This window comes from Ochotona curzoniae, unplaced genomic scaffold, assembly GCF_017591425.1.
Source record: "Ochotona curzoniae isolate NIBS_2020 unplaced genomic scaffold, NIBS_Ocur_1.0 contig_908, whole genome shotgun sequence".
NCBI classification, from domain to species: Eukaryota; Metazoa; Chordata; class Mammalia; order Lagomorpha; family Ochotonidae; genus Ochotona; species Ochotona curzoniae.
The window spans coordinates 16,630,817-16,654,341 of record NW_024466607.1 but is presented as its reverse complement, the minus strand read 5'-3'; the positions used below and the strand labels follow the sequence as shown (position 1 = coordinate 16,654,341).

The following is a 23,525-nucleotide window of genomic DNA, read 5'->3' as shown; positions in this document are numbered from 1 at the left end:
GTCAAAGAAGTAATAAGGAATAACTGAGTAAGTAAATTCATCAAGGCATTTAGGGCCTCTGAAGCCCTACCAGCAGAAAATAAGAATGAATACATTTGGACTTAAAATGTGTGTGTGCATGTGTGTGTGTTTGTGTGTTTCTGTCTGTCTGTTATGTGTGGTGGCCAGGGCAGGGACTGTCAAACATCCACTGGCTGGCCTGATGAGTCAGCTGCTTGAATACATATTTCTGAGGAAATAAAAAATCTGAGACCTGAGGTCCTCAGGCATTAATATCACATTTCTTTGTGTGAAGAAGAGGCACCAGTGGAAACTTGATTGGGACCATGTAAATCAAGCAGAGCTAGGTCTGAAAGACAAGGTGTATCACTCCTAGTCCAGAGTCTGTCTTGCCTTACTCGGCTAACCAGATGGCCACAAGACTTTCAGGAGATGAGGGGTGCAAATACAACAAGATATCTGTTTTCACCTACACAAGTATAGTCAGAGTGTCTTTCCCACAGCAAAAGTGGGGAGGGTACCTGGAACAGCAAGAACATGATTGTGCAAACAGGGATCTAGGAGTCAAAAGAGTTCTTAAAATGGCTTCCTGGGTCACCAGCGTCAGTCTCACCAAAGATCCCACCATGCTGGATCAGTAACTCAGGGTGGGTCAAATATCTGTGTTCTAATAAGCTCTCAAGGTGGACCTGACACCTATTCAAGTGCTAGAACGCTTGTAGCTGGTGACAGAATGATAGGGGACACATTACTTCATCACTCCAAAGGCTGATGAAGGAAAATTTAACACAAAATGTAATATTTAAGATTAACGTATGCAAAATCAGTGTCCAACAAAAGAATAAGTTCACCAAATATGTCAAATCACAATTAGTAATATTGTCTCATCAGGTTTGTGCAGTTAGCTTTATTCCATAAAACAATTACTACTGAAATGACACTTTGTTAAATGCTTAAAAAACATTGTCTTGTCACATAACCAGTGTAGTTCTGGGTACCTATTTCTAAGCTCACATTTCCTTGTTTATAAAATGGAAAGTGTGATACCATTCCTTTTTGGTTGTCACCATGCCCAGGCTCTTGGAAAATGCTCAGTGAATGTTAGCATCCTTTTTTTTTTTTTTTTTTTTTTTTTTTTTTAAATCTCTTAAGAGCCTACTAAATTGCAGGTACCATGCAAGGTGTTGAGAAATAAAATGCACAAAAAACAATTCTGTTTCCTGAGAGTTCACCTCTGGGAGCAGAGGCAGGGACAACAGCTGACACAGCCAGGCATGCTCGGTGCTCAGGTGGGGCACATATAGAAAGAGAAGTGTGGGTTTTGATAAATTAACGGACAATGACGTTTTAAGAAACAGCACTTTATAAACTTAAGAAATGAGTTTTTGCCCTTTGATCTATTGATTACAGGTTGATAAATTTACCTAAGAAAACTGTCTAGAATGAATGGTTCTTTTTTCAATATTAAAAAAAAATTTAGAACAAACCTAATTCCTAGAACTAGGAGATTAAATAAACAAACATGTCATGGTTAAGCCATAGAATGGAATATCATGTAGTGTCTGAATCAACAATATACTACAGAGGAGTAGTAACTGATAAGCTACTATGCCAAAAAAAAAAGATTAAAAACCAATATCTAAAGCAATTCTTTTAAAATTAAAAAAATGTATGTACTGGAAAAAAGGCTCATAAGGGTACAGAGTTGACCCTTCATAAGTTAATACTAATAGTATTACGCGTTAAATTTTTAAATTGTTTATTTTCATTTAAAATTTCATGTTAATTATTTTTAGAATTACAAAAAATATTTTATCAAGTGGTAAGAATTAGGGAAGCAGTTAACAGACAAAGTTGAAGAAAACAATGATATTCAAAATCAAAATGTTACTAGATTCCAGTTATTGGAAGGTGGTGAGTTACCTTGAAGATAATAGTTTCAACCAATGTGTTAATTATACACTAAGTACAACTGAAGGAGGGTGGAGAATACTTTAAAAGAAGACCAGTCTTTTAAAGTATTTGATACTAAAGGGAAGCAACAGTAATATTTGTTTTTCTAACCAGAGGTAACAAAATTTACTTGATTTGCTGGATATTAATTGGTTATTCCTGACAGTCTTACTGGTGAAAACAACTTATAATCTGATTCTTGAAATGTGAGCTCCAACTCAGTCTTCTACAAGGTGAAATTTCTTGATTCAGCATTATCAGTGGTTGGATACAGTACAGCCCCTGGTTTAGTAGACTTAAGATGACCCGCATTTCAGTTCTCTGAAACCATTCACTTGCCAGTGACTAGAGTTTTGCATCAGACATGTGTTAATCTTGCACAACTAGAACATACATGTTGTACAACACAGAAAAACAAAAATTGTTTTTCTGCTGTCATTTCCTAAAGTCTGAAGGCATTAGAGCTATATACTTCCCAAATGAGATAGATTACAAAGGAAAAAATAAAGCTGTATATTCATAGGGAACATGACTCTCTAATAGAAAATCTCCCAAAGGTCTACAAAAAGGCTTTAGTACTAGCAAGTGAGTACAAAAAAAGGTAAGTGACATAATGCTAAAAAGTAAAATTCAATCATATTCCTATATATTAACAAAAAAGAACTGGAAAAAATCTTAAAAATCATAATGATTTGTTATTGCACAAAAACCTAGAAATTTGGGACAAGCACGACAGCATAGTAACTAAAGTCCTCGCCTTGAGTGTGCTGGGATCCCACATGGGTGTAGGTTCTAATCCCGGTGGCCCTGCTTCCCATCCAGCTCCCTGCCTGTGACCTGGGAGGGCAGTCGAGGATGGCCAAAACCTTGGGACCCTGCACCCGTGTGGGAGACCCGGAACAAGCTCCTGGCTCCTGACTTCAGAATGGCTCAGCTCCAGCTGTTGCGGCCTCTTGGGGAGTGAACCATCAGACTGTCATCTGTAAAATTCCAGGCTCCCCTGAGGTGTCAACTGTCACCTGTTATAGGTCCCAGCCCTAGAAATGTGCAGTCCATGAAGTGGATACACTGTGAACAGAACTCTCTCCTGAATCAAATGTGGTTAGTTTGAGTCATGTTCTTGATGAGGAAGTTTTGGCCACCTGCCTGAGCAGAACCTTGGATAAGTCAGTGTTATCTTACCTGCTTGAAGTTGCCATTTTTCCTCTGCTCCCAGTCCATCATGTCATGAAAAATGGGGATCATGATGTTCCGTACTTCTGGCTGGGGAACCAGTGTCACACCCAGGAAAGGACCAATCATTCCCGGAATAAAGTGTATTTTATGTTCACCTGAACAATAAAACCCAACAGACATTCATCACTACTCTGCTCATTCCACAGAAGCCTCCTAAGTGGCGTATGAATGTTACGATCTGTACCTACAGATTCTGAAAGCAAAAGACGTTCCTGCTTAGAATTCTCTAAATCTTTTCTCAGGGCTTTATACAACTTATGAATAGAATTAGTCCAGTCCAATTAAAGTAAATCAACAGACTCAAAACTATTTTTCCAAGGAATTTCCTGGAAATTCTACAAACTATCTGAAAATCTCTCTGAGATAAAAGAATCAAGTTTGCTATTCTGGACAACATGTGTTTTTAGAATAATTTGGGTAGTTTCAGATGGTCTGTTCACAGTGTTTAGCAAAAAAAATCCGTATCTTTCTCTTTAAACACTGCCTACTCTCCCTGGGATTTTTACCTCTATCCCAGAGGCATCTAAGTAATGAGGCCCCTTCTGAGCTAGCAAGGGCTGCCTATACAGCCTTACCCTAACTTACCCGATAAGCTGGCTTAGAGACTAGACCCTCTTTTCCCGCCTTCATCCCCTCTTCACATTGCATTTCTGACAATATTTCTACATCTACTGAGATCAGACCAGCTCATCCCTTAGTTTCCTTAATGAGGTTTTTCCATAGGAAGGGAGCTATGAAGGTTTCCTTTTCACTGGTCTGCCCTTTGGAGCTGTATCCAGAGGCCAGGCCAGGACCATGAGGCAGCACTCTTCTTTTTCTTGCAGTGATGAAAACAGAGTGAACCATCCTGTTTTCAGTCTTCATAGATTTACGAAGGAGGCCTTTGGATTGAGTGCTCCAGTCAAGTAAAATCAATGACCAGACAATGTCATTTCCACCAAAAGCAATGTGACAGGGATGGCTTTCTTGGGTAAATCTAGTATCTTCTTGTGATCGCTTCTTTTCTGAAAATCTGCCTAAGAAGCATATATTAACATTCAGGAAGAGCCTGCATATCCTGATTTTGGTACTTGGTTTAGTTGCCAGTCTCATATTCATGGTAATCCCAGAATCCCAGAATCAATTTCAGGGTTAAAATACATATCCAAACTGTGCTGGCTAGCAGGGAACAAGAATACCAAAGCTGGAAAATCTGCTTTGCATAATGTGTCCAGTCTTAGTAATGGCAGGAAACCTTGTTTTGTGGCAATGCTTAACAGAAGACTATAAAATTTTATGATCGGACTTTTCTTTGCCTTCAGAACCATGAGCTCAGGCCTGGTGGTGTAGCCTAGTGGCTAATGTCTTCTTTACCTTGTATGCTCTGGGATCCCATATAGACACCAGCTTGTGCCCTGGCTGCTCCTTTTCCCTTGCAGCTCCCTGCTTGTGCCCTGGGAAAGCAGTCAAAAATGGTCAAATGCCTTGGGACCCGTACCTGCATGGGAGACCCAGAAGAAGCTCCTGGCTTCAGATTGGCCCAGCTCTGGCCATTTTGGCCAAATGGGAAGTGAACTGGCAGGTAAAAGCTCTTTCTCTCTGTCTCTCCTTCTCTGTGTATCTCTGACTTTTCAATAAAAATAAATAAATCTTAAAAAAATAAAAAAACCATGTGGTTGGCTAAAAGCAGATTTCATCAGCACTACCAACTTCTCTAGCACCCTAACAGATCACTCAGAATATAACAGATTCACAGATGATCTAGCCAACCACACCGAAAACCCAAGGATTCTATCCAAAACATCAATCAGACCAGTTTAAATGCAAAGCAGCAATTACTGAAGAAGCTTGCAAAGAAGGAAGGCTGAAATCAGTTTCAATCAGAGGCTAAAATTCCTTGCTCTGTTCTTTCATTCAACTGGTGCTGGGTACCTGATTCAGAGCTATGTATAGAGAAGATCTAGGAGACAGACTAATAGTTATCTTTCCTCATTCTTTTGCATCTCTAAAACCTGTTTTTGAGTCTATAACACTCAGATTGAGACATGAAGAGTAGAGAGAGCCTTACAGGTATTGGTTTCAAGTCAGAAAAAAAAAACTGGAGTGTTCTCCTTTTTTCCTTTTTGACTTCATTTTATATTAAAAAAAAGGACTGTGCATATGTATTACTGGGGTCTTATTTCTCAGCCAAATTCTTCTTGCTAAGGGCTTTTTGTGCATGTGCTACACTATCCATCTGAGGTGTTATGTTAAAGATATGTAAGGATCTCTTGCATTTGGATTAACATTCATAAAGCCTGTGGGAATGCTACTAGTCTTGTTACTTTTTATTTGGCACTGCAATACGTGGAAGAGAAGAACAGGGAGCAAAGACATACCCAAATTCTGCCACATGCTGAACAGTTCATAAGCCATCATCACACGCATGTCCCCATACCTGGGAACAGTAACATAGGAGCCAGCTGTTAGAAGAAGGTGGTTCAGGTAGACAGGGCTGCAAACCTGAGCAGGCCAGTACTTTAGCACTGTTAGTTTTGAATGCTTCCCCAAATGCTAAGCCATTTGGCTCTTGAATAAGCTCTCACATGGCCCCTCGGGATAATACCCCAGTGAGAACCTTGTAGACTTGTGAAGGAGCCTCTCATGGAAAAAGCCCCATCTGGGTGAGTGGTAGAGAGTTGAACAGGAGACATCTGTCTTACTTATCTAGAATCTTCTTCCTCTTGGCTGAAGTAATGATTTCTAGCTGAAGGCTTGGCTGATTTATGAACAGAACTGCCAGGCTAAAATAAGAATTCCACACCTAGAGAGGCAGAAACAGAAGAAACATGACAGCCTGAGTCATTAACCTTGCAGGGAGAGTTACTAAATGCATTCATGTAGTGCAGAACCCAATTTATAGTCTTAAGATTTTGATTTTTTTCCCTCTTTTTAAAAATATCTTTGCAAACACGCATTCTTTTTCTTTTTCCTTTCTTGATTCTTTCTTAAGCAATAGTGTTAACTTGACTAGAAAGTATATCCATGAGTATCTGGCTTACAACGTCTGCAATGCTCCCAGGTCATAATCCTAATTATCACCAACCTTGGATGCTCTATGATTCTATGAATTCTAAAATAATGCAAAAGTCAGTGAGCTTGGTTATTTTCTTTTTGTTGTGATTCCAAAGATAGTGATGGATTTAAGGAATTCTTACCTTGAAGTCAAAGTCTGTCTCTGTGAAATTCTTGTGCAGTGCAGAGGACAGGTACTGGACAGTAGTAACTATAATACTGAAGCAAGGAAATAAGGTATTGGTGAGTTAAAACCTCAACAATGGCATCTCATAGTTTGGAACCAGTTGTCTATGAACTCTGCAAACTTCCTGACTATAACTTATTGTCATGTAAGTTGTGCCTATAGGGGCTAGAACTATGGCACAGTGGGTTAAGTCACTCCCTGCAGCATTGGCATCCCATATGCCAATGCTACTTCACTTCCAATCCATCTTCCTGTACTGAGAAAGCAGAAGAAGATAGCACAAGCAGTTATGCTTCAGCACTCATATTGGAATCGTAGATCAAACTTCTGGCTCCTGGCTCTGGCCTGGTCCTGTTTATATTTTCATCCATGTGTCATTTGTCTAGAATCTCACTTTTAACCTAAGACTGGGTGCATAATAAGGGACAATGGAAGATGGCCTTGCTGGAACCAAGTGCATGGGAGAGGTAGGTGAGAGTCTGACTAGTCTGACTATAGAGGGTGATAGTTCAGTAAAAGAACTTATTATGGCTGTTAGTGACCACAAATGCTTTTGTGGAAAGGAGGAACAAAGCACATCCAATGTATTATAGGGGTCAATGTGGTAGCGCAGCAGTCTAGGCTTCTGCCTGAGGTGCCAGCATTCCATTGGGTGTTGGTCTGCATCCCAGCTACTCTACTTCCCTCCAGCTCCTGTTGACATCCTGGGAAATCAGTGGAGGATGGCTCAGGTCCTTGGGCACCTGTGTCCACATGGGAGACCCGGGGAACAACTCTGGCCATTGTGGCCATTTGGGGAATGAACCACTGAATGAAAGATTCTTTCTCTGTGTCTCTCTGTGTCTCTCTCTGTCTTCAACTCTACCTTTCCAAAAAAGATTGATAAAAATCTTACGCAAAAAACCCACTGTACTACAGAGATTAGTCTATTAGCACAGGAGGCAACCAATTTAAAGGACAGAAGTCTTGAAAGAAAAGGCTGTTCCCACAGGACAGACTAATAAACCCGAGGTTGAACCAATAGAGAGAAACAACAGGATTTCAAATGGCAAATATGCTACTGGAAAAACTACCTGTGCAATGTTGTTTGTAACCATTTGTCTATTCTATACTAAATATTTGTAACTTGGGTGGAAATAAGAGTACTATAAAAGATACATAGTAGAAAGATCATGTTGGTATCTCACTAACACACAGGTACTTCAAAATATTTATGAAAAAAACTGAATCACAAGTATGAACTTAGTGCAGAACAGCTTTCTAACACACAAAATTTTCTTAATATTTGGGAAAAAACATGCCCACATCGTACCAAAGTTAACTCATTCTTTAGTTTTAAAAGTCACATTTTAAATCCCACTCTGCCACACACTTAAGATCCCTCATATGTTTAACATAAATAATTTTACTATATTCTGTACAAGACCAATATGAAAAGCAGATTAGTCGGAGGAGGCAGCAGAATCCTCAGTAGAAGTCGAGTTTTGTTCTGTGTAGAGGGAGGACAAATGAACCAGCCCCTTATCACATGTATCTCGTTTGGTTTGCCAAGAGGAAGCACAGAGTAGAAATATGAATGGAGAAAGCAAATTAGGTCAGTCTTAGAGATAATTCTGTGTCCGCAGGCAGAAGTGGTCAGAGCTTTGAGCCAGGTCTCAAGTAGGTAATTAGCACTAACCACAGGAGGCAAGCACTTTCTGGCAGATAGCACAAATCAAGTCGGGAGGAGAGCTTGGGACCCTGCCTAAACTATCTACAAAGCAGCAGAAGTCAATGGCCAATGCATAGGCTTTCCTCAAGGAGGAAGCTTTTTTGGATGTTATATTTTACATTCTTAACATTTCCTTTTCTATCTTAGGCTTTTAGACCCCACGTCTGAATTATCTTTGAGATTTTCTCTGTCCTTGCCAATGCCGTTCTTATGATTGTACTTTCTAGATATTTGCCTATTCTCCCTTCCTATAGCCGTGGCCCTGGTCTTGCTCTTGCCCTCTTACTCATTCTTATTCTCGCATACATATCCCCTTTAATCTGGGAACAGCGCTGCCGATGTGGGTATAAGGACCATTCTTACTCACTTGCTTGTGAGCAGTCTCATCACCATCCAGTCCCGAGGGAACACACTCATCTTCATTAGGTTCCGGAACACACAGAAAATCTTCAGCAAGAATTCCTGATTGCAAAGGAAAAGCTGGCATGAGATGCCACCACTACAGGGTGCATTTCTTAACTGCATGGTAACTTTGAGACCAAGCAGCTGTGAAACCATGGCAGTCATAAAAACCCAGCAGACTGCTCATCTCTGATAGTGAGTTCTCTGGTTTTGGAGCTCCAAAACAAACTCCTATCTAGCAGAATTGTTACTATTGATCTGGTTGGTAGCTCCTTAAAAAAGTTCCATTTTTAGGACTTATCTTTATAACCTGATTGATGGATTCTCAGTCTTATGGCTAAGATCAAGTGTATAACCTGATTCAGCAATTACCCAGTAAGGGAAGCCACTCCCAAGGCATGTATTGAGGGAAAAAAAATCAGCCACATAATTTAAAACTCTAATTATGTAAGGCAGACATGATAGTTGGGAAAAACAAGAGAACTGTCAAAAAAACTTAGAGAAAAACCTAAGAAATGAGATATCCATGGGGGTTTTGCAAAGCTTCATTATAATTCTGGGAGTTTAGATGATAATGTCTATGTATAGGACTGTGCACACTCCTAGGGAAGACTTGAGAAACCCTAATCTCTCACTTCTGGCTGAACTTGAGGCTTTATGCAAGCAGAAGAAGGAGGCTCAGGTAGAATTATAAACTGCTGGACTACCAAAAGTGGGCAACCATGTACACATGCAGCTCCTTGGCAAAGGATGGTGACTTACTGTCTTAAGGCATTTTAAAAAATCCTTATATAGTTATTAGTTTATCACTAGTCTAATAAAACAGAGATTTTGGTGGCTATACATAACAAAGAGTTCAATTATGAAAGATTTGGTCCAGGGGTTGGTGTATTGGCACAGTGGATTAGGCCACCATCTGCAACACTGGCATCTCTTTTGGGTGCTGATTTAAGTCCAGACTGTTCTACGTCTGATTCAGCACCCTGCTAATGTGCCTGGGAAAGCACATTTGCTCAAATACTTAGGCCCTTGCACCCATGTATGAGACCCAGAAGAAGTGCCAAATTCCTGGCTCCCACCTGCCTGAGCTCCAGCTATTGCAACCATCTGGAGAGTGAATCAGCAGCTGGAAGATTTCATTCTCTGTCTCCCCATTCACTACCTTTCTTTATAACTCTGCCTTTCAAATAAATAAATTGCTAAATATATCTTTACAGTAGAATGCTGGAATTTCTACCATTGTCTATACTTATAGTTTTATGATATACTCAGCAGAATGTGGACTTGTGAATGCTGCTGAAGGACTATACCTTTGTAATAATATGAGAGAAAGCATGGTGGGAAGATTTGTCCTATGCCCATGGAACTGTATCATGAAAAAAATCTTAAAAAAAAAAAAACCCCAAATAAGACTTGGACTAAGAAAATCACTAAAGAAACAAACATCAACAATAAACAAAAGCTGTAAAAAGCAATCTCAACAAATCCTGGGGATTTCAGGGTGGAATATAATGTCTAGGGTTGCTGTATTATTTAAAATGTCCAGATTTCAACAAAAAGTTATGACATAAAAATAAACCAGAGGGCCTGGCACAGTAGCCTTGTGGCTAAAGTCCTTGACTTGCACACACTGGGGTCCCATATGGGTGTTGGTTTGTATACCAACAGCTCCACTTCTCTTGCAGCTCCCTGCTTGTGGCCTGGGAAAACAGTAGAGGATGGTCCAGGGTCTTAGTACCAGTGCCAATGTCAGAGATTTGAAAGAAGTTCCTGGCTCCTGGCTTCTGTCTTTGGATTGGCCTCACTCTAGCTGTGTGCAGCCACTGGGGGTGTGAACCAGCAGATAGAAGATCTTTCTGTCTCTCCTTCTCTTTGTAAATCCAACTTTCTAAATAAATAAATAAATCTTCTTTAAAAAAAACAAATAGGAAAATGACTCTTACACAGGAAAAAAAGAATCATTAGAAGCTTTCCCTGCGATAGCTAAAGTTTTAACACCACTGTTATAAACATGTTCAAGGAACTAAAGAAAATGATGCCTAAAGAATTAAAGAAAAGAATAAGAACAGTGTCTTATATTGAATACCACTGAATATCAATAAAAGTATCAAACCTAATCAGAGAGGGGTTGTCACTCGGGAGGCTTGTGTTCCATGTAATGAGAATCTGGTTTGAACACTGCCATTCAGCTTCTGGTCTGGTATCCTGCTAATATGCACCCTGAGAGGCAGCAGGGGATGGCTCACCCTTGGGTCCCTGCCACCCACATGGGAGATCTAGATTACATCTTCAGCTTCTGGCTTTAGCCTGGCCCAGCCCTGGCTGCTGTGGGCATTTGGTGAATGAATTAGCAGATGGAGAATTTCTGTCTCTGCCTTTCAAATAAAATAAATTAAAAAAAATTTAAAGTGTACTAATTAGAAATTTAGGATTGGACAGTACAATAACTGATGTAAAAACTTATTAATGGAGCTCAGCAACAAATTTAAGCTGGCAGAAGAAAGACACAGTGAATTTGAAGATAAATTAATTGAAATCAACTACTCAGAGGAACAGAAATTTAAAAGTAACGAATAAGAAATGAACAAAGCCTCAAAAATAATTAATGACACAAATACACACATAACAAGATTGTGTAAAAGGAGAAAAGTTGGGGAGAATTAATATTTGAAGAAACAATGGCTAAAACCTTCTCAAATTTAATGAAAACTATTACTGTATGTATCTAAAAGATTCGGTGAACTTCAAATGGGATAAAAAAATCTAAGAAACTCATGTTACCAGCATCAAACTGTCAAATGCCAAACACAAAGAGAAACTAATCTCTTACCCTATACAAATGATCCTCAATAAGATTAACAGCAACTGTAATTAATGCCAGAAAGCACACATACTCAAAAGCTTAAGGATAAATTATCAAACAGGAATTCTATATCCATCAAAACAGTAGTCAAAAATGAAGAAGAAATGGAGCTGAGTCAATCTGTTACTTACAAGGTCTTCCTATAATAAGAGACATTATAAGAAAACCCTTCAACTAAAACAAAAGGATATTAGACAATAACTTGAATCCACATGAAGAATATAGAACACATAGGAATATGTAATAATGAACCTATAAAAAGGTACATTATGTATAGTAAAAACAGTACAAAGCAGTGAGGGAAGAAACAGAGTGATAGTGAAGCAAAATTTTTGTAAGCTATTAAAATTAGACTGATATTCATTCAAACTATATTGTTTTAGGTTATGGTGTTAGTTGTAATCCCTAGAACAATAACTAAGAAAATAATTTTGGGGCCAGTGTTGTTGAGCTGCTGCCTGTGATGCCAGTATCCAAGTTGGGTGCCAGTACATATCCCATCTGTTCTTCTTCCAATCCAGCTCCCAATTAAAGTGTCTGAGGAAGCAAGGGAGGAAGGCTCAAATGCTTGGACCCCTGCACCTACAGGCGAGACCTGTAAGAAGCTTCTAGCTCCTGGCTTTGGCTAGGCTCTTACTTGACTTTTGTAGCCTTTCAAATAAAAAAAAAATTTTTTTAAAGAAAAGACCAAAAAAAAAAATCTGTACATGAACATATATATAATGAGAGAAGAAAAGTGGTATGCTAAAAAACACAAAAAAGGGGGCTGGCACAGTAGCATAACAGGTTAAGCCTCTGCTTGTAATATTGGCATCCAATATGGGCACCAGTTAGAGTCTTGGCTTCTCCATTTCTGATCCACTTCTCTGCATATGGCCTGAGACAGCAGTGGAAGCTAGCCTAAGGTCTCAGTCCCTGTATTCACACAGAGACCCAGGAGAAGCTTGAGCCATGGCTCTCAGCTGAGAGCTTTAGACCAGCCCAACTCAGCCTACTGTGGCCATTTGGGGTGAAAGATTCCTCTCTCTCTCTCTCTCTCTGTCTTTTCTCTCTATAACTATCATTCTAATAAAAAGTAAAACACATCCATATACATACACAACCAAAGTAGTAAGGAGTAATGAAAGAACAGAGAAACAAAGGTAACAGAAAACCTATATATCCATTATATCAGTAACTATAATAAAGTCAAATGGATAAACTCTCTAAGTAAAATGCAGAATTGGTAAGCCTGTATTAAAAAATAAATTATTACCCAATTATGCCCACAAGATACACACTTTAGATTTAAGAACACAAAAGTTGAAAGAGGTATATTGGAAAAATGGTACTGAGATTGGGAAATCCTAGCTAAATTTGAAAGCTAAGATAAAGGCAAAAAAAAAAAAAAAAAAAGAAAGAAAGAAAAGATAACTACTTTCTATAAAAAAGAAGTTATATAAAGAAATAATATAATTATGGCACAGCTCTTGACCCATCACTGTACTTATCTTGCTATAAAAATGAAAAACCAACTACAAATTTCAATAAAAATACATGAAATGCACACTGAAAGAATGGGATGAAAAGTTTTGGAAAGAAAAGCTTAAATGTCAGACAGGAATAATTAAGGAGAATCACTGTCATTTTCCTTGATAAGATAGTAATAATTAACAATCGATGTCTAAAAATTAGCAGTAGAGGCTTCCAAACAGAAGCAAGAGATGGGTCTACAATTGTGATATAGCAAGTCGAACCACTGCCTGTGATGCTAGCATCTCATATAGCTGCTGGTTCGAGTTCTGATTTCTCCACTTCAATCCAATTCCCTGCTATTGTGCTTGGGAAAGCAGCTGAAACAGCTAAAAATGCCCAAGTCACTGGATCCCTGCCACCCAAATGGGAGACCCAGAAGAAGCTCCCGGATCCTGGATTCAACATGGCTGAGCCATAGCAGTTGTGGCTATTTAGGGAGTAGCCCAGCAAATGGAAGACTCTTTTTCTTTTGCTCTGTACATTTGCCTATCAAGCAAATAAACATATCTTTTAAAAAGAAAAGAAAACAAAAATTAAAAACTAGTACCTTTAAAAAAAGAAGAGTTCCAAGTGGCTGTTGCTTAGATTATATGGGCTGGGTATAAATCAGAGTGATTCAGGGAATCAACGCTTTATGTTGTAAGCTTTGTAGTATGTTTTGCTTTTTTAAAATTGGGTTCATATATTACCATGACAAAAAGAAACATTTAATTAAAAAATAAGAGAATGATGCCAACCTAATTAAGAATCAGTTAGTATATCAAACACAGGCTCAAAAAGGTCTAGAACAGTTCAGTCTGGACTGACTCGGATTTTGTGGACCAGCTCAAGTATTGCCTGACCTGGACGTGGACTCTGACTGAATTCCGACTCATGTCAAGGGTTGCCAAGATTCATCAATATGATGGACTCACTTCAATACAATGACTTAATGAGATAAATTTACAGACACCCATGTCTATGCAAAGGCAGCAGGACCATGTAACAGAAGATGACAGCTGACATTGATCAATAAAGATCACACCAAAGAAAAGCAGAGGAACATATCACTATGAAATGCAAATGCCTTGGCTCTGATTAAAGGCAGTGCACAGACAAGTTCTGCAATAGTCCTTTAACTGACCTCAGCACCATGCTATGATGCAAAGACAGAAACCCCAGAAATCTGTTAGCAGCACCAAGCCATTTTCAGCCTGGGCAATCTTTGCCTACAGTCTGAATTCTAGGCCCGATTCTCTGTACCCTCTGTTCCTCATTGCTTATATATCCGGGATCTGGCAGCCAAGGGATAACGTACAGTTTTGTTCTTGGCAGATATCTGCCAGAATCACATTTGAATGAAGAAAAGTTATTACCATTATTTTCATCAGTTATTCAAACAGTGACAACTGGTTTTCACAGGGCAAAAAGACTTGTGTAAGAATCACAAGGCCTTGTGGAAGGGAGAAGTGCTGGTTTCCTAACAATCAACATGTTCTGGAGAAGCCTCTAATGCTTGCACATGGTTACAGGTTTGTTACCAGTCTGGTAAAAGTTGCCAAATACAAGGCTGCTTACAGGCCATGAACTTAGCTGTGAAGTGGGACTGGTGAATCCAACATCCTTGGCACTCTTAGACACTTAGTATTTGTTCCCTTGACAAGGAAGAAGTCCCTGAGAAGTCTTGGCTCTACATTTCCTTTCCTTGGTGAAAGTTCAGTGCTTTTCTGCCTACCTTGAGTTCATCTTTGCTCTGGAAATTGTCCAGGAGGTGCTGGTAATGGGTGTCACACATCTGGCGGAGTAGTGAAAGAAGGCAGGACACATACTCACCCTGAAGATCAATCAAAAAACAAAACGAAACACTTAGCATGGTCAATCACAAGCAATGTATTCCCACAATCCACAGAGGGCAAGGAAAGAAGGGAGGGTCTGAGATGGCCCCAATGATCATGGAAGGTGACAACTCTGCCTTGAAAATTAACTTTCTTTTCTGCTAAGGAAAGCCAGAATTTGCTTAGGAGATTTGATAAGGCCTTTGCCTGAGGCTGTTGAAAAATCCCACCATCTAACAAAGTTATACTACAAGGTAAACTCATATTGTCACTCCTTCCTAGGGAAGTTTTGGTTAAATTATTCTTTGTTGTCAGGTTGCCATAGCAGGGGTGGGAAAGTCTGGTCCTGTGAAATAATTTAGTGTGGCGCTTCCAAGGCAACTGCAGGCAGGACTCAAATTTCAATAAATGTATATAGCAGGATAATTTTGTATGGCCTATGAATGATATTATAAAGACCCAAATGACCCTTGGCAGACAAAGTGTCCTATTACTGCTAGGGGCTACTTGGAACATGGAACTTGGGTTTCTCTGAATAGAATTTAGACTCTACCCATCCTGCTGGGACAGGACAGAAATTTTTTAAGATCCTCTTTGGAAGATTCCCAGGGTTTGTGCATCGCCCTGGAACAGGGAAATGGAACACAGATCAACCTGACCACCTTAAAGGTACAGGAGTGCAAACTGACCTTTTTTTGGAAAAATTATGGGTTTTGAGACAACTTAAAATTTAAGGATGAATGTAAGTTTCCAGTATTTCTTCAAGTTCCAACTAGAATCCATAGAAAAAAAGGCTCATTTGAAGGACTCCAAAGACCATGATCAATGTTTGGAATTGAGAAGTCAATAATGGCCTTCCCAGAAGCTAGGAATAAAAAAAAAAAAATCATTTGGACAATTTTCAAAAGTCTTTAAACTCATAGGAATTTAAGTTTTTTAAAATTTTCAAATCCTTTCTAGATCCTTGAGATTATTATACCTACACAAGATTACCTTAACATTTACAGAAAAAAGATGTTTTCTTTGATGTGAATTTGTTGCAAAATATATAGTTTTTTGAAAAATGCATTGTCTATGAACTTTTTGAATATCACTTTTATGCACAATTTCAAAATTATTCTGTACTGAAATGAACTTTTCATTTCATCTTCATGAACTTTTCAAAGCATCCTCATGTGCATGCTAAACATATACGTTGAATAATTGAATCTCAGTTTTATCTGAAAAGTTAGCATAAACATATGCCATAATTTCCTTTCTTATGAGGGTCAGATGAGTTAATGTATGTAAAATACTTAAGTACAAAGTTCAGCACATAAAGAAGCATTCAATAAACTGTGCTGCAATCTGTATGAAAAAATCTGTCACTGATATTGCTACATGAACCCATGTTGGTGAGGTACTTAAAACAAGCTCCTAACAGGAATAGCTGTGTTTTTTGTTTGTTTTTTGTTGTTGTTGTTGTCTTACATTCAGACTGTTACACTCTTACTTGCATCCTTACTTCACTCCACTGTAAAGAAAATATCTTGGCAAAAGCAAAGGCCAACTGAGAAAGTGTCAGGAAAATAGGATGAGAAACATCCCCTAAACCCATTCTGAAGTATATTCTTAGCCATATGAACCTAGAACTTTCAGAGTGCAAGGCAATCAGGTTTGGGAAGGGAAGAGGGCAACATGCTGACAACCATGCAGGATGAAAGGCTGGGGTGAAGGTGGTAGAAGATGAGATGGTGGGTGATGTGGAGGAGCCCCAGGTTAGAAAAGAAGGCAAGAAAACCTGATTGTTAGTTACTAACAGTGATCTCGGCTGTGCACTGCGGGCACCGCTGCCCTCTTACCGCCTCCTGAGCGTGCGATTTGCTCATGATGGTGAGCAGAGTCTGCAAGAGCACGTCTAGGAGGCTCTCCACCATCATCTCTATCTCTTCCATGACATCTGCCTCCTGCAGTGAGCAGCGAGAAAGTGCATTGTTAGCACCAGGTCAGGCTGGTGTGCAGCTGACAGCACTCAGTCAGCCACAGGAGAAATGCTCTTCTGACTGGATTCTCCACACCTAGCTCTCAGCTTCACCACTGTGTATTGGACTCAGCACAAAGGCTCTGTGAGGATGTGAGGTACACCTGCGACTGCTGCCCAGGCATGGTGGCTGGGTGGGTCCTTACTTGGAATCTCAGGCAGATAAATTTATTTTGTTACATTATTTGACACACAATGTAGAAACAAAGATCATAGTTAAATATTTCCTCTCAGAAATGATAACCATACATGACAGGCTATGGAGGCAGTTCCTTCATTAGTGGTAATACACACAGATGTAACTCCCTTTTCTGAGGATACTCTTCTCTCCTCAGGGTTGTCTCCTGGGATGTTCTCAGTCTTTGCCGGCCCTGACTGCTGCCTGCCTATGTGTGCCCAAGTTCCATTCCTGGATCTTCAGCTTTCTTGCTTGTGTTCCCTTGTCCACCCCAAACCCTGGTTCTCAGTGCTTCTTTCTCTGGCAGCCTCACAAAAACAATGAAGTCCATCTCCTTACCACTGATTACTGAACACCAGGCTCTGAATTCTGGAAAGCTCTGATATTCTTCTATGGATGTCTCACACACACCTTGAATTCTGTGGGCTTGGTTTAAATCTCATATAGATATCCACTTGGCCTTCTCTAAGATCTTTATATTAGGACTGGCTCTGATGTCCATCCACCAGCCATTCATCAATATATCACTCATTAAATACTGGGTACTCACCAGTCACTATTTGAGAACCTATATATGTAAAGGCAAACAAGAGAGATAATCTTGCTGCTCTTATGGAATTTAAATATCACCTTTACTTATCCATTTGATATAATTATACTTTGGGCAGCTTACAGCCAAATTATCTTTCCTTTGTCAAAGTGATCATAATGTTCTTATCTGTTGCATATCTTATTGTAGTTTTAAGTAGCTATTTACCCTTGACTCTCTATTCCATATATAAGACAATACCACCCCCCTCAGGTTTAAGTGGTTCCTGTCTTTCCCTTTTCATTTTTGCCTTCAAGTTTTCTGCCTCCTTTGGCAATAAGCTTCCTGTTTCATCAGGTACGACCTAAGACTGCTAGTAGATCTTATATGCTTGGTGCGGTTTCTCTGAGACTTGATGGAAGGAGGGCTGCCAAGTGTTGCCTCAAATCAAGAGTAAACAAGGCTACTACTGCCCTCACAGCTACTCTGTGCCAAGCTGGGTCCCTGTTACTAGATTATATTTAAGTCTAGACCTTAGAATGCCCTATTGGGTCTCTGTATCCTGCTCAAAAAAAAAAAAATACCCTCCTGTTTCACATGGATAGCTCATAGTCTCATATATTTTTAGCACCTGGAACTGACCTTCATTTTAAATACACTTGAAATTTACCATGTAAACACTATCACTTGATAAAATAGTATAATAAAAACATACTTTTATTTTTCTTTTATCTTTACTCTTTCCATAGTTTCTAAATTTTCTAAAAGAAACATTTATAGTATTTTCTTAAATACCTAAAACAAATATCATGAAGATTTCTAACTTCCTTTATGCCTGAAATGTCTTTACTTCATTTCTTCATTTCAATCCCTCCCCTACCACCACAGATCTCTTTTCAAAAGAAGAAATGAAGAGGAAAGAAAATACGCAAAAGAAATTATTGCTTGAAACTTGACCTCTAGAGCACAATTCTATCATTCCACAAGGCTCAGAGCTTTCAGGCAACACTTACTTCTTGTGTATCCTGACCTCATCTGGCACATGTAGGAATGCCATATGGGTGGAATCAGGCTGCCAGGAAGCTGACAGAATAGTCTGCATGAGCAAGCTGTCTTTCAGTCTGGATCTGCCTCTCTGTGTTCATGCCTAGCATCCTAAGAAAACCCCCAGGAACCTAGAACTAACACCTTTTCATAGAGATCAAGCCTGGCAAGTACTGGGTTTCCTGATACCATAGATAACTGTGTTTCTGGGCAGATTCAAAGCAGTGCAACTTTCAAAAATAGCAAGAATGTGTTGTAAGGGGAAGTCTGCTGGAAACAACAGTACTGCCTTTCCTTGGACACATTCCTGTCACTAATGAGAGCATCTCTGACTGAGGTGAACAAAGTGACCTTTGTTGGTCTGCCACTGGCTACGGTAACACAAGACTAGGGCAGAGTGGAGCAGGGCACAGTGGGTGTGGGGCCACTACCAGAGAGCTGGTCTTGACAATGGAGAAGATGCTGCCAAGAATTCCTGAGCAGATAAGCAGCTCTTTCTGCTGCCTCAGGTGAAGGTGAATGTGATGGAGAACCACAGGAAGCAGGATGCGGCGGGATTCTGGGAAAGAAAACACAAAGGAGAAGGCCTTCAGAGGAGTACTGGCAATTCTCAGCAGCCAGTGGCATGGTGGGAGCCAGCTGCTCTCAAAATAGGTGTGGTTGAGACTGGAGCAAAGATGGAGGTCCCTTTTCTTACATCAGCTTAGAAGTCCCTGCTGGCTGGAACTTAGAAGCCATCCCATGATACTATTCTCCCTTCTTTGTTTTTATGTCTAGCCCCAGGTATTTTTTGTGCAGGATGGATGTTAGAAACCTGCCTTCAAACAGAAATCTCTTTCATGACTAAGACAAAATTAAAAACACTGTTGGGCCCAGCGCGGTGGCGCAAGTGGTTAAAGTCCTCACCTTGCACACCCAGGATCCCATATCCCGGCAGCCCAGCTTCCCTTCTAGCTCCCTGCCTGTGGCCCGGGAAAGCAGTCGAGGACGGCCCAAAGCTTTGGGACCCTGCACCCGCGTGGGAGACCCGAAAGAGTCTCCTGGCTTCGGATTGGCATAGCATCGGCCGTTGTGCTCACTTGGGGAGTGAATCATTGGACGGAAGATCTTCCTCTCTGTCTCTCCTCTCTGTATATCCGCCTTTCCAATAAAAATAAAATCTTAAAAAAAAAAATTTAAAACACTGTTGACAGTGAAAATGCCACTTAAATGTCACATGTAGCTCCTACACTGACCGAATCTGAGGATTTGATATGGATTATAGATGATCCCTCTTCATGCCCTGGCTGAGGGGCCTGCACTCTCACCCCTGTGAGCATTTACCTGGCCACAGCCATCAGGTCTCCTTCCTCTTTTCAGGCTTGTACAATTGCCCCTTGGCATGTCTGCAGCAATGCAGGGAACAGAGGCACCAGCTCTGTCTCATCACATCTGTGATAAGCTAATGCTTCAGTCCTACTGCACACATTCAAATTTATTTTCAAATTTTCTTCCCAGTGTCATGTGAATAGCATTTTCATCAGGAAGTCACAATGTCTAGAACTCTGAATTCAGGAGGGCTGAATCCCATCTCAAATTCCCTTACTAATTAATTCTAAGACCCAAGGCAGGCTGACTCTTTCCACCGAGTTGATTTTCATCACCTGTGAGTGGGATGTTACTGGCCACTCCTCCATGTACTGCACAAGGGTAGTTAGAAAAACAAAATGAAGGACAGGGTGAGCATGTCCTCTGCTGCCCTGAAATCCCAAGAGGTTGAGTGACTTGTGACCATGTAGGTTCCATTACAATTGGCTAGTACAATTCAGGCTCATTACCAGTAATACAATAAAAATTTAATTTATTATTCATATTTGATCTTATAGTTAAGTGAGTCATATGAAATGCAGAAAGAAAAATCTTTTTCAGTCAAAGGCAAATTACATCAGAAAGTTAACCACTGCCTTATTAAAAAAAATCCTTAAAACATGCTCAAATAGAATGGAATAATGTTACTCTATATTCCAAAGGGAACATGGATAAAGGAAAAATTGACAGTATATTTTATAGACTAAAATCCTAATTGACTAGAATGTTTAGCAACCTATTTAACTTGAAGACAAAACAGTGATCAGTTACTAAACAAAAGTGATGGAGTGGATCCAAATTTCCAGTGTGTTCATATAGATTAAAAATACCAGTGCAGGGGCCCGGCGCGGTGGCGCAAGTGGTTAAAGTCCTCACCTTGCACACCCGGGATCCCATATGGGCGCCGGTTCTAATCCCGGCAGCTCCACTTCCCATCCAACTCCCTGCCTGTGGCCCAGAAAAGCAGTCAAGGACAGCCCAAGGCTTCGGGACCCTGCACCCGCGTGGGAGACCCGGAAGAGTCTCCTGGCTTCGGATTGGCATAGCATCGGCCGTTGTGCTCACTTGGGGAGTGAATCATTGGACGGAAGATCTTCCTCTCTGTCTCTCCTCTCTGTATATCTGCCTTTCCAATAAAAAAATAATAAAAATAAATCTTTAAAAAAAAGTATTAGGCTCATATAGATCTGAATGTTTGGCAGTGAGTATGTGGTGCCTTGGCAAGGCTGAACTTGATCACATACAATGTGGTTTGAGGAACGAACACAGAGGTTCTTTCTGAAAGGCAGCCTGGACTGCCTGATGTTAGACTGCCCCAACCCTTTGGGAGAGTGGAGGGCTCACTATCAGTCCCTTTAACCCAAGTGGCTCTCCCAAAGAGAAGAAAGGGAGTCTATCTGAATGGTGAGGCAAAGGACAAGAAGTACAAGGTCCTCAGGGTCTCCTTTCAAGTCATATTTTATTTCCTTGGCTTACCCTTCTGGGTTGGAGACTTCTCCTGTGATTTCTTTCCTTTCCCTCTATCCTCTCAACATGCTGGGGTATGGTAGGTTCCATCTTTAGTAGCTGGTTGAACTTGTGGGTATGGATCCCACAAGGGTGCCATCTGCTATAGACTGAATATTTAGATCTTATCTTCGCCTCCCCTAAGTTCATGGGCTTTCTTCTTTCTTCTTCTCTCTCTCAGGAAAAGAGAGAGAGAAAGCATTTCCATCTGTGAGGTCACTTCACAAATTATTACAACAGCTGGCTGAAGCTGAGGCTGACAAACTGGGATCCAGGAACTCAATCCAGGTCCCTCACTTCCATGTAGGGCAGGAGGGACTCAATTACTTGAGTCATCATCTGCTGTCTCTCAAGGTGCACATTAGCAGGAAGGACTCAGAGAGTAGAGCCCTGACTTGAGACTAGCCAGTCCAATGTGGCATTTAAACTTACAGGCCAAACACTTACTCCCCAGTTTGTATGTTGAAACTTAATTCCCCAAATGACAGCATTTGCAGGTGGTTAGGTCCAGAGGGTAGGCTCTCACGAATGCAATTAGAGACTTCAGGGAGCTCCCTTGCCCTTCTGCTACATGAGGACACAGGAAGACGATACACTGATCCTGGACTTCTCAGCCCCCAGAACTGGAAGGAATAAGTGTTTTCTGTTTATCAGTCACCCAAACCGTAATATTTTGCTATAGATACTTGAACAGATTAAAACACCATGCTATGGATATGAAAAATGCTGTACATCCATTAGAATAAATCGTAAAGGAGGTAGTAGGCCTAAGTCTTGGCAACACTTTCCAAAGTTTATGTTTTCCAAAAACCCTGCAAACAAGGTTACTGTTTTCTTGCATGAGGGTTAACAAAACTGATTTACCTGAGAAAGAAAAGAGGCGGCTGTCTACTGTCCTGGCAATAGATTGTAGCTTCACAACATCCATCGACTGCCCAATGTGCACAGTGCTGGGCATGCTCCCCAGGGTTCCTCTCACAAACTCCGCCACCTCTTGCACAGTGAACATTTGCAGCAGTTCATCAAAGATGGTTGGAAAAGAATTGAGGAGTGCAGCCTGCAGAATCACATGAAGCTGGGTTAGCTCAGTTAGGTGTGTATCTTGTCTTGCATGCTCAAGGACACGATGTGGTGAGAGCCTGAAAAGGCGCCATGGCACCCTGGGTTTGAGTAGCTCCTCTCTGGGCCTTGACTCTATCCAGCCCCAAAGCACTCCTAGGGCATGAAGATAGGAGAACCCCAAAGGAAAGCAAAACAGGATAATTTATTGGGGGTACCGGGCACTTGAAGCTTTCATCACTTGCCAAGAAATTTTTTGACACAGAGGGTTATAAAAAGAAATTTGCTCAATGTTGCTTAAGATTCACAGCTCTGCTGCTCATAAAATCATTCAGATTTTTTGTTTCTTTGTCTCTATGATCAAGATTGTGGCATCCCAATATCAGTTTTGATCTCAAACAGGGATTCGGAAAGCCAAATCCCTTCAAGCAGCATTGGTTAAACTTGACTGACAGCCCTCAAGTCAGCAACTGACTTCTGAGAGCTGGACTACCCCCAGAAAAAGAGATTTATTTACAGCAAGGAAATCTGAAGACTTCGTAAATTATTTCCTTCTTATGTGATGGATCATAGTCTCACATACAAAGTAAAAAAGATGGGATTTGTGTATATTTCTTAGCCATGAACTTTTGAAGATTGTTGATGACAATGGCTTTAGAGATCAGTGACCTAGATGGCTCAGGCAAGGGTAGGGAAAAGAGAAAGAAAAACAGAGACACAGAGATATTGAGTTTCTTCTAAGATCTGAGCTCCATGAAGATGGATTCTGGAGGACAATCTGATAAAGTGATAGTTCCAGAGCCTTAGGGAGGCAGATCACTGTAGGAGAAAGAGAATGAGCTTTGGAATTAGAAAGACATGAACTGAAATCCCAGTTTTACTACTTACCTGCCACATAAACTTTGTCGAGTTACTGCCTAATCCTCAGTTTTCTCATCTATATAATGGGGATGATGCTATTACTTATCTCCTGATATTGGTATGAGGAAAAAAATTAGGTGCATAAAGTTTCCAGTAGAGTGCCTGGAATACAAAAGGCCTTCAGTAAATGCTGGTTCTCATGTTCTGCTCTTGTTTAAATGGAAGCTGCCTGAAGCAGGCTTACCCTCTTCTTAGTCCTCTTATATT

At 40.4% G+C, this 23,525-nt stretch overlaps 1 protein-coding gene across 1 annotated transcript in view; it reads right to left on the bottom strand.

The window, feature by feature from the left end:
• DOCK3 (dedicator of cytokinesis 3) overlaps positions 1 to 23,525 on the bottom strand; it is a 251,319-nt gene that overhangs the window by 42,567 nt on the left and 185,227 nt on the right. Inside the window, exons 24-32 of the mRNA XM_040994546.1 lie at positions 22,203 to 22,395; positions 18,917 to 19,044; positions 16,514 to 16,660; positions 14,615 to 14,713; positions 8,488 to 8,582; positions 6,366 to 6,441; positions 5,871 to 5,971; positions 5,547 to 5,605; positions 3,136 to 3,284 (exon numbers count right to left, since the gene is read on the bottom strand). Of these exons, the coding sequence (XP_040850480.1) occupies positions 3,136 to 3,284; positions 5,547 to 5,605; positions 5,871 to 5,971; positions 6,366 to 6,441; positions 8,488 to 8,582; positions 14,615 to 14,713; positions 16,514 to 16,660; positions 18,917 to 19,044; positions 22,203 to 22,395 (1,047 nt within the window). The remainder of the gene's footprint in view (positions 1 to 3,135; positions 3,285 to 5,546; positions 5,606 to 5,870; positions 5,972 to 6,365; positions 6,442 to 8,487; positions 8,583 to 14,614; positions 14,714 to 16,513; positions 16,661 to 18,916; positions 19,045 to 22,202; positions 22,396 to 23,525) is intronic.